This window comes from Staurois parvus, unplaced genomic scaffold (genome assembly GCF_062004578.1).
Source record: "Staurois parvus isolate SC_StPar_1 unplaced genomic scaffold, SC_StPar_1.0 ptg000347l, whole genome shotgun sequence".
Classification (NCBI taxonomy): Eukaryota; Metazoa; Chordata; class Amphibia; order Anura; family Ranidae; genus Staurois; species Staurois parvus.
Genome location: NW_028318143.1, coordinates 5,235,047 through 5,250,228, shown reverse-complemented (window position 1 = coordinate 5,250,228; position 15,182 = coordinate 5,235,047). Strand labels below are relative to the sequence as shown.

Genomic DNA, 15,182 nt, shown 5'->3' with positions numbered 1-15,182 from the left:
TTTTGGAGGAGAGAGAATGCTGAGTTGCATCCAAAGAACACCATACCTACTGTGAAGCATGGGGGTGGCAACATCATGCTTTGGGGCTGTTTCTCCGCAAAGGGACCAGGACGACTGATCCATGTACAGGACAGAATGAATGGGGCCATGTATCGTGAGATTTTGAGTGCAAACCTCCTTCCATCAGCAAGGGCATTGAAGATGAAATGTGGCTGGGTCTTCCAACATGACAATGATCCCAAACATACCGCCCGGGCAACGAAGGAGTGGCTTCGTAAGAAGCATTTCAAGGTCCTGGAGTGGCCTAGCCAGTCTCCAGATCTCAACCCCATAGAAAACCTTTGGAGGGAGTTGAAAGTCCGTGTTGCCCAGCGACAGCCCCAAAACATCACTGCTCTAGAGGAGATCTGCATGGAGGAATGGGCCAACATACCAGCAACAGTGTGTGCCAACCTTGTGAAGACTTACAGGAAACGTCTGACCTCTGTCATTGCCAACAAAGGATATATAACAAAGTATTGAGATGAACTTTTGATATTGACCAAATACTTATTTTCCACCATAATTTGCAAATAAATTCTTTCCAAATCAGCCAATGTGATTGTCTGGATTTTTTTTCTCATTTTGTCTCTCATAGTTGAGGTCTACCTATGATGCCAATTACAGGCCTCTCTCATCTTTTTAAGTGGGAGAACTTGCACAATTGGTGAGTCAGCCACTGACTGAATACTTTTTTGCCCCACTGTACATAGTTAGTCTGGCTGAGAAAAAAACAAAAGTCCATCCAGTTCAACCATAGAAAAAAAAAAGTTATAATCCTATACACACAGTTGCTCCAGAGGAAGGCAAAAAACCCAGCAAAGCATGATCCAATTTGCTCCTGCAGGGGAAATAATTCCTTCCTGATCCCCCGAGAGGCAATCGGATATTCCCTGGATCAACTTTACCTATAAATGTTAGTATCCAGTTATATTCTGTGTATCCAAGAAAGAATCCAGGACTTTTCTGAAGCAATCATATAAATGGCCGACACCTATAGCAAGGTCATTATGCAACTTTAATCAAAGCTGCAGTTTATTTTTATCTAAAGATGCCCCTTGTCTGCATAGGCAGTTTTTTTGGTAAGGTGAACTAACCCTTTAAAATATACTTTTGGATTGATCAGCGGTGTACAGTTTTTAGTAGAAAAGTTGAGCTTACTTTCTAGAAGCCGTCCTCTGCAACAGGGGTCTCCAAGCTTTTCAGTACAAGGGCCACATTGTATAATTTACAAATATTAAGGGCGAAAAAAATCATGAATGAATACCCACCCTGAGGTCATCACAGAGGACAAGGGGGCACTCTTTACATCTGGAGGAAAATAAATTTAATCTCCAACACGGAAAGGTTTCTTCACAGTGAGAGCTGTGAAAATGTGGAATAGATTCCCTCAAGAGTTGGTTCTGGTCAGCTCAGTGGATTGCTTCAAAAAAGTCCTGGATTCTTTCTTAGATACACAGAATATAACTGGATACTAACATTTATAGGTAAAGTTGATCCAGGGAATATCTGATTGCCTCTCGGGGGATCAGGAAGGAATTTTTTTCCCTGCAGGAGCAAACTGTGGGTATAGGATTATAACTTTTTTTTTATGGTTGAACTGGATGGACTTTTGTCTTTTTTCAGCCAGACTAACTCTGTAACTATGAATAAAATTTAAATTAATGACTTTCCTTATTTATTTAGTATAGGTACTTATATAGCGCCATCAGTTCAGGGAGCACTTTACATATATATTGTACATTCACATCAGTCCCTAACCCTCGAGGGGCATACAATCTAAGGTCCATAGCTTACATGCATAAATACACATACTAGGGCCAATTTAGACAGGAGCCAATTAACCACCTAACAGCATGTCTTTGGAGTGTGGAAGGAAACCGGAGAACCCGGAGGAAAGCCACGCAGGCACAGGGAGAACATGCAAACTCCAGGCAGGTGGTGCTGTGCCTTATAGCTTTGGATCAGAAGCACCGCGTCTGAGGATGCCTCTCTTCCCCCAGCTGTGGGATGGACAACATCTTGTAGCCACTTGGATGTGGCCCCACAGGCTGTAGTTTGGAATCCCCGATCTACAAAAATGTCTTGTAGAAATCCTTCATGGTATCTGCTTGTAATTCAGGACATTATTATTATACAGTATTTATAAAGCGCCAATAGTTCGCTCAGCGCTGTATATTACAAAGAGGGACAGAACATGTGACATAACAATACAATGCAAAACATGAGGGGATTGAGGGCCCTGCTCTTTCAAGCTTACAATCTAGGAGGGAGGGGATAGTGGTACAGGAGGAGATAGCTGTGGGGGATGGGGTGGTAGGAAGAGTGGAGGTCGTCGGCAAGTTAGCAGGGGGTGGGGTAGGCTTCCCTAAAGAGATGGGTTTTCAGGGTGCGCCTAAAAGGAGAGGAGAGTAGGTGATAATCTGATGGGTTGGGGCAGGGAGTTCCAGAGGATGGGTGACACCCTGGAGAAGTCCTGGAGGCGGGCATGGGAGGAGGAGACCAGGGAACTAGAGAGAAGGAGGTCTTGTGAGGAGCGGAGTGTGCGTGCTGGGCGGTACTTGGATATTAGGTCAGTGATGTAGTTCGGGGCAGTATGGTGGACAGCTTTGTACGTCAGTGTTAGGATTTTGAATTTGATCCGTTGCGCAATCGGAAGCCAGTGGAGGGATTGGCAGAGGGGGGTGGCGGAGATGGAGTGGTTGGAAAGGTGACTGAGTCTGGCAGCCGTATTCAGGACATCATTATATATTTGTTTCCACCAGCGTCCAGGACTCTGGATCTACATAGCTGCTGAGTAGGCTATCTGCTTTAGTACTCTCAGACAGTAAAGATTGTTCTGGCAGCCATTACTACAAACACAAACCATGTCCCCTCCAGCCATCCTATTGTGCAATGCAGTACCAAGGTCAATAATGTCTGCCAGATATTAGGTTATCACGTTTCACCTTTGATAGAAAAGAAACTAAAGCTGCTTTTATCCTGGGTTTACACTTGTGCGGTGCTGCATATCGGATGTGAGTCATACAGGAACCGCACTGCATTCCTGGGCAAATCAAATGCGATTTCTGTACGGTGCGATTTGAGCCATACATTTTGTATGGATCAAATCGCACTGCTTCCGCACCAAAAAAGTGCAGGACCCTTTTTTTGGTCTGCACTAGAATTGGACTGCATGGGTATTCACACTATTGCGATCTGATTCTGCACATCACACCGCATTTTGTGGATCGATTTTGGGATTTTGGGACATAGCATTTCCCATGAACGGAGTGCAATTGTGATGCGGAATTCACACAGAAAATGCTGCAAATTCTGCACCACATCAGTGCAAATCCAGGCTAAAGGCTAAGTTCACATTTTTTTTCTAAATTGGAAAGAGCTGAGCAAACTGTTGCCGCTATATCTATCTATTATCTATCTATCTATCTATCTATCTATCTATCTATCTATCTATCTCTCCCATATCTATCTCTCCCATATCTATCTATCTATCTATCTATCTATCTATCCCATATCTATCTATCTATCTATCTATCTATCTATCTATCCAGTCATATCTGACCTTTGGCAATTGCATGGACCGTCACTCGTAAGTGACATTTTCCATGAATTCTCTTAGCAATTATTTTTACAGGGTAGGTTGCCAGGTCTTTCCCCAACCCCTACCATGCAGGAGGTCCCACATGGCCAGGGATGAAACTAGGACAATTTAAACAGGAGCCAATTAACCTACCAGCATGTCTTTGGATTGTGGGAGGAAACCGGAGTACCCGGAGGAAACCCACGCAAACACAGGGAGAACATGCAAACTCCATGCAGGAGGCGCCATGGTCGGGAATCGAACCCACGACCCATTTACTGCATGGCAGACGTGCTAACCACTAAGCCACTGTGTCGCCCCTGCCACTATATAAATCCTGAATAATAATAATAATAAGTACAAAATAATGTGGAATTGGAAATTAGTCTGGAGGACGGGTGTGTTCCTAGGATGTGTTTGCATGTTTGTTGTGTATCTTCTATTGAGATCACCCATCACTCCCTATACCAAGAGGAAGTTAGAAGAAATCTCCTTAGTGGGAATCACAAATAAAAACCTGGCTGAGCTTCAATCCTTTCCTCTCTTTTCCAAAAATAAAAATTCGGTGGGAATTCGGCTTTAACGTGCAGCATGAGTTCATTCAGATGTACTTTACAATCTCTCTTACTCTAATTACAGGTGACGTTCGATGCTTCGTGGTCCCCCAAATGTGCGGATCGTTGCTATAACTATTCTGCCATAGCGGAGCTGTCTGACTTTGTGTTTGTAATGTCCTACGATGAGCAACCTCAGATGTTGAATGAATGTATTGCTGGAGCCAATGCGCCATTCAACCAAACCATAACCGGTGAGCATGGAGCTGCGTTTTGACATGTTTGTCTATTATTGCCAGTATATTCCACAGTGCTTCACAGAGTGCATAGAAGCTTTGTCTTTAGTCCCTGCCCCAGAGGAGCCTATTTTCAATGTCTAATGTCAACAGAGTGGGGTGTGCCACGTCATCAGGAATCCCACACACTAAAGGTGGGAATACACAATTAGAAAATCGACCGATCGGTCATCCAACGACCGAGAGGCGTTCGTTCGTTGGTCGAAATCGTGGCCCACATTAACCAATCTAAAAAAATCGTTCGTCGGGCAATATGTAAAGTTGATGTCTTCCGTACAAGTGGAAGTGATGCAGTGTGCGTGTGACCTTGTAGCCACGCCCTTCCGGCCAGAACGAGCGATATACACAACAATTACCTGCAATGAGTATAATATCGTGTATTACATGACCTATATATATAAATAGTGATACATAAAATATAATCTGCAGAATTCTGGTTTCATTATCTCATTAGGCCAATCTACTTTGAACATTTGTATTTTTCATTCGTGTTGGCGAAGATTCCTTGGACATAAACATCCGGGTCATCTTCTGTTTCCGCTCATGTGTGATAGCGCTTGATAGATTTTTTTCGTACGACCGTCATACCACCGCATAGAAAATCGGTCGTTCGTTTGCGAAACAACAACATTTTTCACTGTTGTTCAACCAGATTTTTTCGTTCACAATATCATTATCAGTTAAAACATCCTGCTGAAAATTGTTCGCTCAGTGGTTCCGCAAAAATTTTTGGGACGATTTTCTTATCGTGTGTACGGGGCATTCGTTGATGTCAGCTAAATATTTGAAGATTTTTCAAAAGAGATTGTAAGGTGTATGGCCAGCTTAAAAAAATATGTAAACCCAACATTTTACATGAAAACATATCCTGTTCTCTTTGTACTGCTTCCTTTGTGTGGAATCCCTGGTGTTCCTGGCAGTTCCCTCTGCTTTCCTGTTAAAAATTGACCACACTAGGCATTAGAGCACAGAATGGTCAGCTCTCTAGCTGTGCTGGGAACTCAGCCCACTCTCTCCAATGATCAGACACCCCCTCCCCCCACACAGCCATTCATTGGGAAGTTTAGTGTGCTGTTTCTCCTCCACCAGCTCTTATGCAGCTGAAAACAGAGCGTATTTGATCACTTATAAAAAAAAAAAGGGGGAAAAGGTGTCTATAATGTATTTTTGATATCTATACACAAATGTTTTGCCTTTCGTTTCTATTTTAAATTGAATGGGTAGTTTTACAAGGTGAGGGTATTGATGTGGATAATGAAACTTTAGACTTGCCTAATCCTTTGGAAATACCGTTTTTTTAAAAAGTCATTATTTGCAAAAGGATCTTCGTGGGGCACTAATATGGTGATCCTAGAAGTTTTGTGGTCTTGGGTGCCTGCAGGCTCCTGTTTTGGAAATCAAGCCAGTGGTGGAACTACCAGGGTCGCACAGGTCGCACTTGCAACCTGTCCCTGGCTTTCCACCACTGTGGGGGCCAAATGGTGCCCGGGTTCGAGCGGGCTCAGGGGCGTGATGTCTGTAGAATGGAGGAGGGTAGACCAGCACACACCATGTGCTGCGATGAAAATTCTCCACAATGTCCACAGAGCAGCACTCTGGACTGGACACCGGCCCGGATGATACATGTCCCTGTCAGCTCTCCATCACCAGGAGCTTGCCCCCTGATATAAAGGGGAACTCTGATGTAAAGGGGAATGCTGTAGACTCTGATGTAAGGGGGAGTTTTGGTGACCAGGGACCACCCTACATCAGAATTCCCCTTTACACCAGAGTCAGCAGCATTCCCCCTTACATCATGGTCCTCTGCATTCTCCTTTACATCTAAGTTCCCCTTTACATCAGGGTCCGCAGAGTTCTCCCTTACACTGTGAGGGGGAACCCTGCAGACTGTGATGTAAAGGGTAACAAATAGGAAATATATTGGCGCTGGAGAGATGGGTATGGATATTACAGTCCCATGGGTAATCCAGAAAAAAAAAGTTCAGCTATGGGGATACATAATATCTCTCTGCTATAGGATTGAATGCTGGAGCATGTAGCAGTAGGTCATAAGCTGGTGCTGGAGAGATGGGGTTAGCATGTTACAGTCCCATGAGTCCTGTGAGTTACTTACTATTGTGTGCAATAAAATGATTTTTTTCATACTGCACTTAGTCTGGCGCCCCTCTCTCTCCTTTATCTCTGATGTAAAGGGGAACTCTGTGGACTCTGATGTAAGGGAGAACTTTGTGGACTGTGATGTAAAGTGGAATTTTGATAAAAAGGGAGCTCTGCGGACCGCGATGTAAAGGGGAACTCTAATGAAAAGGGAACTATGTGGACCTGGATGTAAAGATGAACTCTGATCTAAAGGGGAATGCTACAGACCATGATTTGAGAGGGAACTGTGATGTAAAGGGGAACACTGCGGACTCTGATGTACAGGAAAACGCTGCGGAACAGGATGTAAAGGGGAACGCTGTGGAGAATGATGCAAAGGGGATGTAAGGGTGGAGGGGGTCAGCTCTTTTTGGTCAGTCCTTTGGAAGAACCAGATTTATAGTATATAGCTACAGACATATTTGTTAAAAATTACGTGTCTTTTTCAGGTTACCAGCAGTTCATTAATATGGGGATTGACCCTAAGAAGCTTGTAATGGGTGTCCCGTGGTATGGTTACGATTATGTCTGTGTCAATATAACAGAGGTACGTTTTTATGTGTTTGTGTGCGATCAGATTTGTATTTTAATGTATTTATAGAGAAAGCCATAGTTAAACAATATACAAGGTATGACAATTTAATTCCAAGAATGGACTGTAAAATAAAGTGTTCTTACCTATACATTAGTGACTGTTGTCACTTTCAAAGTAGTCCCCTTATGAAGTGGCGCACTTTTCAAGATGGTTGTGCCAGTGCCGGAAACATTCCTGGAATTAATTTTTCAGAACGCTGCGCAGTATCTTTGTCACGGTGCGTTGGATGTCCAAAATGGCATCAAATCTGTGTTGTTTTAAGGCATTTTTTAAGTTTAGAAACAGCCAAAAGTCGCACGGTGCTAAGTCAGGGGAATAAGGTGGTTGGTAAAGTTTCATAATGAATTTCTGGGTCAGGAACTCGCAAACACTTAACACATCATGTGCAGGAGCATTGTCATGGTGGAAAATCCGTTTCTCAGGCTAGAGTTTCGGTCTTTTCCTCTGAACAGATTCCTGTTCGCACTCTGTCTCTTTGTCCATATTTGCATCTGTCCTTTGCATTTTTGACTGTCCACTTCTTGTGACATCGTAGACATGTTCCCACCCCTCCTTAAACCACCAATTCAAAAACACTTGATTTCTTCATGGAATGTTCACCATAAGTCTGTTGAAACAGAGCTAAAGTTTCACTCACACAAGTCCAGATTTCATGCAAAATTTGTTATTCTGCTGCTTCAGATTCCTGACACTCATTTTCTACCAACAACTCAACGCACACATGCATTATTTCTTCTTCTGCTCCGTAAGGACTAATGCAGGCCATAGACGAGGAGAAAACCGTCCAGTTTCTTAACAAAAAAATCGGTCGTTCAATAGGCTGACGTTACCACCAACAGTAAAAAAAATTCGGCAGATTTTCTTCCCGTCTACGGCCGGCATTTAATTACTTCTGTCCCTGCAGAGAGCCCCGCTATTATATTTGACATTAAAAAGTATTGCGGTTGCAACATTGTATATATTTGTATCCTTTTCGGATACAGATGGGTTTTTTCGGACACAATTAGATACATCGTTGCAACCGCAATACTTTTTAATGTCAAATATAATAGCGGACTGGAATTCTTCTCTCTCTTCTTCTTCCTCTTCTTTCTCTTCTTCATATTTCTCTTCTGCTTCTTCTTCTTCCTATTCTTCCTCTTCTTCCTCTTCCTCTTCTTCCTCTTCTTCCTCTTCCTCTTCTTCTTCTTCCTCTTTCTCTTCTTCTTCTTCTTCTTCTTCCTCTTCTTCTTCTTCTTCTTCCTCTTCTTCTTCTTCTTCTTCCTCTTCTTCTTCTTCTTCTTCTTCTTCTTCTTTCTCTTCTTCTTCTTCTTCTTCTTCTTTCTCTTCTTCTTCTTCTTCTTCTTCTTCTTCTTCTTCCTCTTCTTCTTCTTCTTCTTCTTCTTTCTCTTCTTCTTCTTCTTCTTCTTCTTTCTCTTCTTCTTCTTCTTCTTTCTCTTCTTCTTCTTCTTCTTTCTCTTCTTCTTCTTCTTCTTTCTCTTCTTCTTCTTCTTTCTCTTCTTCTTCTTCTTTCTCTTCTTCTTCTTCTTTCTCTTCTTCTTCCTCTTCTTCTTCTTCTTTCTCTTCTTCTTCTTCTTCTTCTTCCTCTTCTTCTTCTTCTTCTTCCTCTTCTTCTTCTTCTTTCTCTTCTTCTTCTTCTTCTTCTTCCTCTTCTTCTTCTTCTTCTTCCTCTTCTTCTTCTTCTTTCTCTTCTTCTTCTTCTTCTTCTTCCTCTTCTTCTTCTTCTTCTTCCTCTTCTTCTTCTTCTTCTTCTTCTTCTTCTTCTTCTTTCTCTTCTTCTTCTTCTTTCTCTTCTTCTTCTTTCTCTTCTTCTTCTTCCTCTTCTTCTTCTTCTTCTTCTTCTTCTTCTTCTTCTTCCTCTTCTTTCTCTTTTTCTTCTTCTTCCTCTTCTTCTTTCTCTTCTTCTTCTTCCTCTTCTTCTTCTTCTTTCTCTTCTTCTTCTTCTTCTTCTTCCTCTTCTTCTTCTTCTTCTTCCTCTTCTTCTTCTTCTTCTTCCTCTTCTTCTTCTTCTTCTTCCTCTTCTTCTTCTTCTTCTTCCTCTTCTTCTTCTTCTTCTTCTTCTTCTTCTTTCTCTTCTTCTTCTTCTTTCTCTTCTTCTTCTTTCTCTTCTTCTTCTTCCTCTTCTTCTTCTTCTTCTTCTTCTTCTTCTTTCTCTTCTTCTTCTTCTTCCTCTTCTTCTTCTTCTTCTTCTTTCTCTTCTTCTTCTTTCTCTTCTTCTTCTTCTTCTTTCTCTTCTTCTTCTTCTTCTTTCTCTTCTTCTTCTTCTTTCTCTTCTTCTTCTTTCTCTTCTTCTTCTTTCTCTTCTTCTTCTTTCTCTTCTTCTTCTTCTTCTTCTTCTTCTTTCTCTTCTTCTTCTTCTTCTTCTTCCTCTTCTTCTTCTTCTTTCTCTTCTTCTTCTTTCTCTTCTTCTTCTTCTTCTTTCTCTTCTTCTTCTTCTTTCTCTTCTTCTTCTTTCTCTTCTTCTTCTTTCTCTTCTTCTTCTTCTTCTTCTTCTTCTTCTTCTTTCTCTTTTTCTTCTTCTTCCTCTTCTTCTTTCTCTTCTTCTTTCTCTTCTCCTTTCTCTTCTTCTTCTCCTTTCTCTTCTTCTTCTCCTTTCTCTTCTTCTTCTCCTTTCTCTTCTTCTTCTCCTTTCTCTTCTTCTTCTCCTTTCTCTTCTTCTTCTCCTTTCTCTTCTTCTTCTCCTTTCTCTTCTTCTTCTCCTTTCTCTTCTTCTTCTCCTTTCTCTTCTTCTTCTCCTTTCTCTTCTTCTTCTCCTTTCTCTTCTTCTTCTCCTTTCTCTTCTTCTTCTCCTTTCTCTTCTTCTTCTCCTTTCTCTTCTTCTTCTCCTTTCTCTTCTTCTTCTCCTTTCTCTTCTTCTCCTCCTTTCTCTTCTTCTCCTTTCTCTTCTTCTCCTTTCTCTTCTTCTCCTTTCTCTTCTTCTCCTTTCTCTTCTTCTCCTTTCTCTTCTTCTCCTTTCTCTTCTTCTTCTTCCTCTTCTTCTTTTACTTCTTCTTCTTTCTCATCTGCTTCTTTTTCCTCTTATTTTTTTTTCTTATTCTTCTTTTTCTTCTTCTTCTTTTTCTTGCAGGTCACGGCCCATGCGCAGATTTTTTATCGGTAAAAAGATCGGCCGGTTTGCCCATCATTGCCGCAAAAATCGGCCGATCAGCAAAATCAGCCGATTTTTTTCCAACTTTACCGATCAAAAAAATCTGACAAAATCCAGAAAAACGGCCAACCAATTAATAGAGATGAGCGAATCGAAGTAGCCGAAGTGGAATTCGAGCCGAATCCGAAAAATAGCCTACTTCGGACGCGCGAATCGAAATTTTTCCGAAAATGGCGGCTGACATGTGCGGCGACGGAGCGGGGATGTCTGGGAAGGCGCGCAGACAAGGCGCGCTGACCCATAATGCATTCCTCAACGACATGTGATCGCATCAGCCAATCAGCAGCCAGCCAGCCAGCACTGTGTAATGGTCGAGCTATAAATAGCGGCCATTTTGGAATTCTTCATTTGCCTGCAGTCATTGAACAGAGGCAGACCGCTCTGTATTAGGGACAGGGACAGAGTTAGGGCCACAGAAACGATACTTGGGGACAGAGAAACGTTACTTAGGGACAGAGAACCATTACTCAGGGACACAGAATTGTTAATGAGGGCCACAGAATCGTTACTTAGGGACAAAGAAACGCTAGTTAGGGCCACAGAATTCATACTCAGGGACAGACAGAATTGTTACTGAGTGCCAGAGAATTGTTACTTAGGGCCACAGAAACGTTATTAGGGCCACAGAATTGTTACTCAGGGACAGACAGAATTGTTACTGAGTGCCAGAGAATTGTTACTTAGGGCCACAGAAACGTTATTAGGGCCACAGAATTGTTACTCAGGGACAGACAGAATTGTTACTGAGTGCCAGAGAATTGTTACTTAGGGCCACAGAAACTTTAGTTAGGGCCACAGAATTGTTACTCAGGGACAGACACAGAATTGTTACTGAGGGCCACAGAACTGTTACTTAGGGCCACAGAATTGTTACTCGCACAGACACAGAATTGTTACTCGCACAGACACAGAATTGTTACTGAGGGCCACAGAACTGTTACTTAGGGCCACAGAATTGTTACTCGCACAGACACAGAATTGTTACTCGCACAGACACAGAATTGTTACTGAGGGCCACAGAACTGTTACTTAGGGCCACAGAATTGTTACTCGCACAGACACAGAATTGTTACTCGCACAGACACAGAATTGTTACTGAGGGCCACAGAACTGTTACTTAGGGCCACAGAATTGTTACTCGCACAGACACAGAATTGTTACTCAGGGACACAGAATTGTTACTGAGGGCCACAGAACTGTTACTTAGGGCCACAGAATTGTTACTCGCACAGACACAGAATTGTTACTCGCACAGACACAGAATTGTTACTGAGGGCCACAGAACTGTTACTTAGGGCCACAGAATTGTTACTCGCACAGACACAGAATTGTTACACAGGGACACAGAATTGTTACTGAGGGCCACAGAACCGTTACTTAGGGCCACAGAATTGTTACTGAGGGCCACAGAACTGTTACTTAGGGCCACAGAATTGTTACTCGCACAGACACAGAATTGTTACTCAGGGACACAGAATTGTTACTGAGGGCCACAGAACTGTTACTTAGGGCCACAGAATTGTTACTCGCACAGACACAGAATTGTTACTCAGGGACACAGAACTGTTACTGAGGGCCACAGAACTGTTACTTAGGGCCACAGAATTGTTACTCGCACAGACACAGAATTGTTACTCGCACAGACACAGAATTGTTACTGAGGGCCACAGAATTGTTACTCGCACAGACACAGAATTGTTACACAGGGACACAGAACCGTTACTTAGGGCCACAGAATTGTTACTCAGGGACACAGAATTGTTACTGAGGGCCACAGAACTGTTACTTAGGGCCACAGAATTGTTACTCGCACAGACACAGAATTGTTACTCAGGGACACAGAACTGTTACTGAGGGCCACAGAACTGTTACTGAGGGCCACAGAATTGTTACTCGCACAGACACAGAATTGTTACTCAGGGACACAGAACTGTTACTGAGGGCCACAGAACTGTTACTGAGGGCCACAGAATTGTTACTCGCACAGACACAGAATTGTTACTCAGGGACACAGAACTGTTACTGAGGGCCACAGAACTGTTACTTAGGGCCACAGAATTGTTACTCGCACAGACACAGAATTGTTACTCAGGGACACAGAACTGTTACTGAGGGCCACAGAACTGTTACTTAGGGCCACAGAATTGTTACTCGCACAGACACAGAATTGTTACTCAGGGACACAGAACTGTTACTGAGGGCCACAGAACTGTTACTTAGGGCCACAGAATTGTTACTCGCACAGACACAGAATTGTTACACAGGGACACAGAACTGTTACTGAGGGCCACAGAACCGTTACTTAGGGCCACATAAACGTTAATCAGGGACACAGAATTGTTACTGAGGGCCACAGAACCGTTACTTGGGGCCACAGAAACGTTAATCAGGGACACAGAATTGTTACTGAGGGCCACAGAACCGTTACTTGGGGCCACAGAAACGTTAATCAGGGACACAGAATTGTTACTGAGGGCCACAGAACTGTTACTTAGGGCCACAGAATTGTTACTCGCACAGACACAGAATTGTTACTCAGGGACACAGAACTGTTACTGAGGGCCACAGAACTGTTACTTAGGGCCACAGAATTGTTACTCGCACAGACACAGAATTGTTACTCGCACAGACACAGAATTGTTACTGAGGGCCACAGAACTGTTACTTAGGGCCACAGAATTGTTACTCGCACAGACACAGAACTGTTACTCAGGGACACAGAACTGTTACTCAGGGACACAGAACTGTTACTGAGGGCCACAGAACTGTTACTTAGGGCCACAGAATTGTTACTCGCACAGACACAGAATTGTTACTCAGGGACACAGAATTGTTACTGAGGGCCACAGAACCGTTACTTAGGGACACATAAAGGTTAATCAGGGACACAGAATTGTTACTGAGGGCCACAGAACCGTTACTTGGGGCCACAGAAACATTAATCAGGGACACAGAATTTTTACTGAGGGCCACAGAACCGTTACTTGGGGCCACAGAAACGTTAATCAGGGACACAGAATTGTTACTGAGGGCCACAGAACCGTTACTTAGGGCCACAGAATTGTTACTCAGGGACAGACACAGAATTGTTTCTTGAGGGACACAGAATTGTTACTGAGGGCCACAGAACCGTTACTTAGGGCCACATAAACGTTAATCAGGGACACAGAATTGTTACTGAGGGCCACAGAACCGTTACTTAGGGCCACATAAACGTTAATCAGGGACACAGAATTGTTACTGAGGGCCACAGAACTGTTACTTAGGGCCACAGAATTGTTACTCGGACAGACACAGAATTGTTACTCAGGGACACAGAATTGTTACTCAGGGACACAGAATTGTTACTCTGGACACATAATCGTTAAATTAAAGAGTATGTCAGACAACATGCAGAGGAGTGGCAGAGGAGGCAATGTTTTAGGAGCGAGCAGACGTGGCAGCAGAGGAAGGGGTCGAGGCAGCACTATTCGCAGCCAGAGGCCAGTGCTCCCGGTGTCATCCAGCGGTCGTGTCTCCACCGACAACCCTGCCGTCATTGATTGGTTGGCTCGGTCGTCTTCCTCTTCCCAGGTCACCTCTGACACCTACAGCCAACGGTCGGTGCGTACGTCAGACACAACCGTTAGTTGGCATGGCCCGGGAGCAAGCCCACTGAAATCACATGTCCTCTACCTGCCCCTGTCCTTTGCTGTTCCCTCACCAAGCGAAGTATCGCATGCTGTGGGCTCAGCCCCACTGTACAGTGAGGAAGAGCTAACAGAGGGCGGTCAGGAACGGGGGGAGACATCCGCCTTTTCAGCAGCCAGGCGAACAAGTACTGGCGAGGAGAGTGGCTCGGTAGCCGGTCTAGAGACAGGTCTGTCTCCTGACCCAGACGCAGCCGAGGGGGCTAGTAGTGAGGCGGAGACCGTACTTGATGATGAGGAGGTTGAACGCACTTGGCAGCCTCGTCGTCATCAGGCAATTTCTTCCGCATCATCAGGAGAAGAGGGTGCCAGCTTGGCAGCGAGCGAAACAGTCGGTGGGTTGCCCAGGAGGCAGCAGGGTCGCATCAGTGTCAGTGGAGCCAAACGTCCACGGAGTAGAGCACCAGCTCCACTGCAGCCTACCACCACGGCCAGTAGTGGTGCCGGTGCGCACGGAGGAAGTAGCAGTCAGCCAGTGAGGAGTAGCGGGGGTAAAGTTTCCTACTCGGTGGTGTGGCAATTTTTCGTCAAGCCGCCCGAGGAAGTAAACGTAGCCGTATGTCGACTATGTGGCCAGAAATGCAAGCGTGGCCAGGGGGCCCATGTTGGGACTACAGCGTTGCGTCAGCATATGCAGCGTCACCATTCGGTGGCCTGGGAAAACCGTGATAAAGATACGGCGGTTCTGCCTGCCCCAGCCCCCGCTCCATCACCCGCTCCGTTACTTGCTCCGTCACCCGACGTCGTCAATCACCCTCTATCAGCCAGTCAAGGCTCCAACACCTCTGCTGAGGGGAGTTGTCGCTCGTTGGCATCTTCCGCTCGTTCAGATGCTCCTTCTCCTGCTACTCCTCTTCTCGGATTCCGTCAACAGTCTTTCTTGGAATCCGTTTCCAAGAGACAACCGTTTGCGAGCACGCACCCGACGGTGCAAAAGCTGAACGTCCTCCTGTCCAAGTTGCTGGTGCTGCAGTCCCTCCCTTTCCAACTGGTGGACTCAGCACCTTTCCGAGAAATGATGGCTTGTGCCGCGCCGCGGTGGAGAGTGCCAAGCCGTCATTTCTTCGCCATAAAGGCAGTGCCAGCCCTGCATTCACATGTAGAAGAGATGGTGGGCCAGTCTTTGAGCATGTCGGTCT

At 44.4% G+C, this 15,182-nt stretch overlaps 1 protein-coding gene across 1 annotated transcript in view; it reads left to right on the top strand.

The window, feature by feature from the left end:
* Positions 1 to 15,182, top strand: part of LOC149456802 (di-N-acetylchitobiase-like) — a 40,377-nt gene that overhangs the window by 12,033 nt on the left and 13,162 nt on the right. Inside the window, exons 4-5 of the mRNA XM_089684399.1 lie at positions 4,262 to 4,430; positions 7,061 to 7,158. Coding sequence (XP_089540525.1) covers positions 4,262 to 4,430; positions 7,061 to 7,158 — 267 coding nt within the window. The remainder of the gene's footprint in view (positions 1 to 4,261; positions 4,431 to 7,060; positions 7,159 to 15,182) is intronic.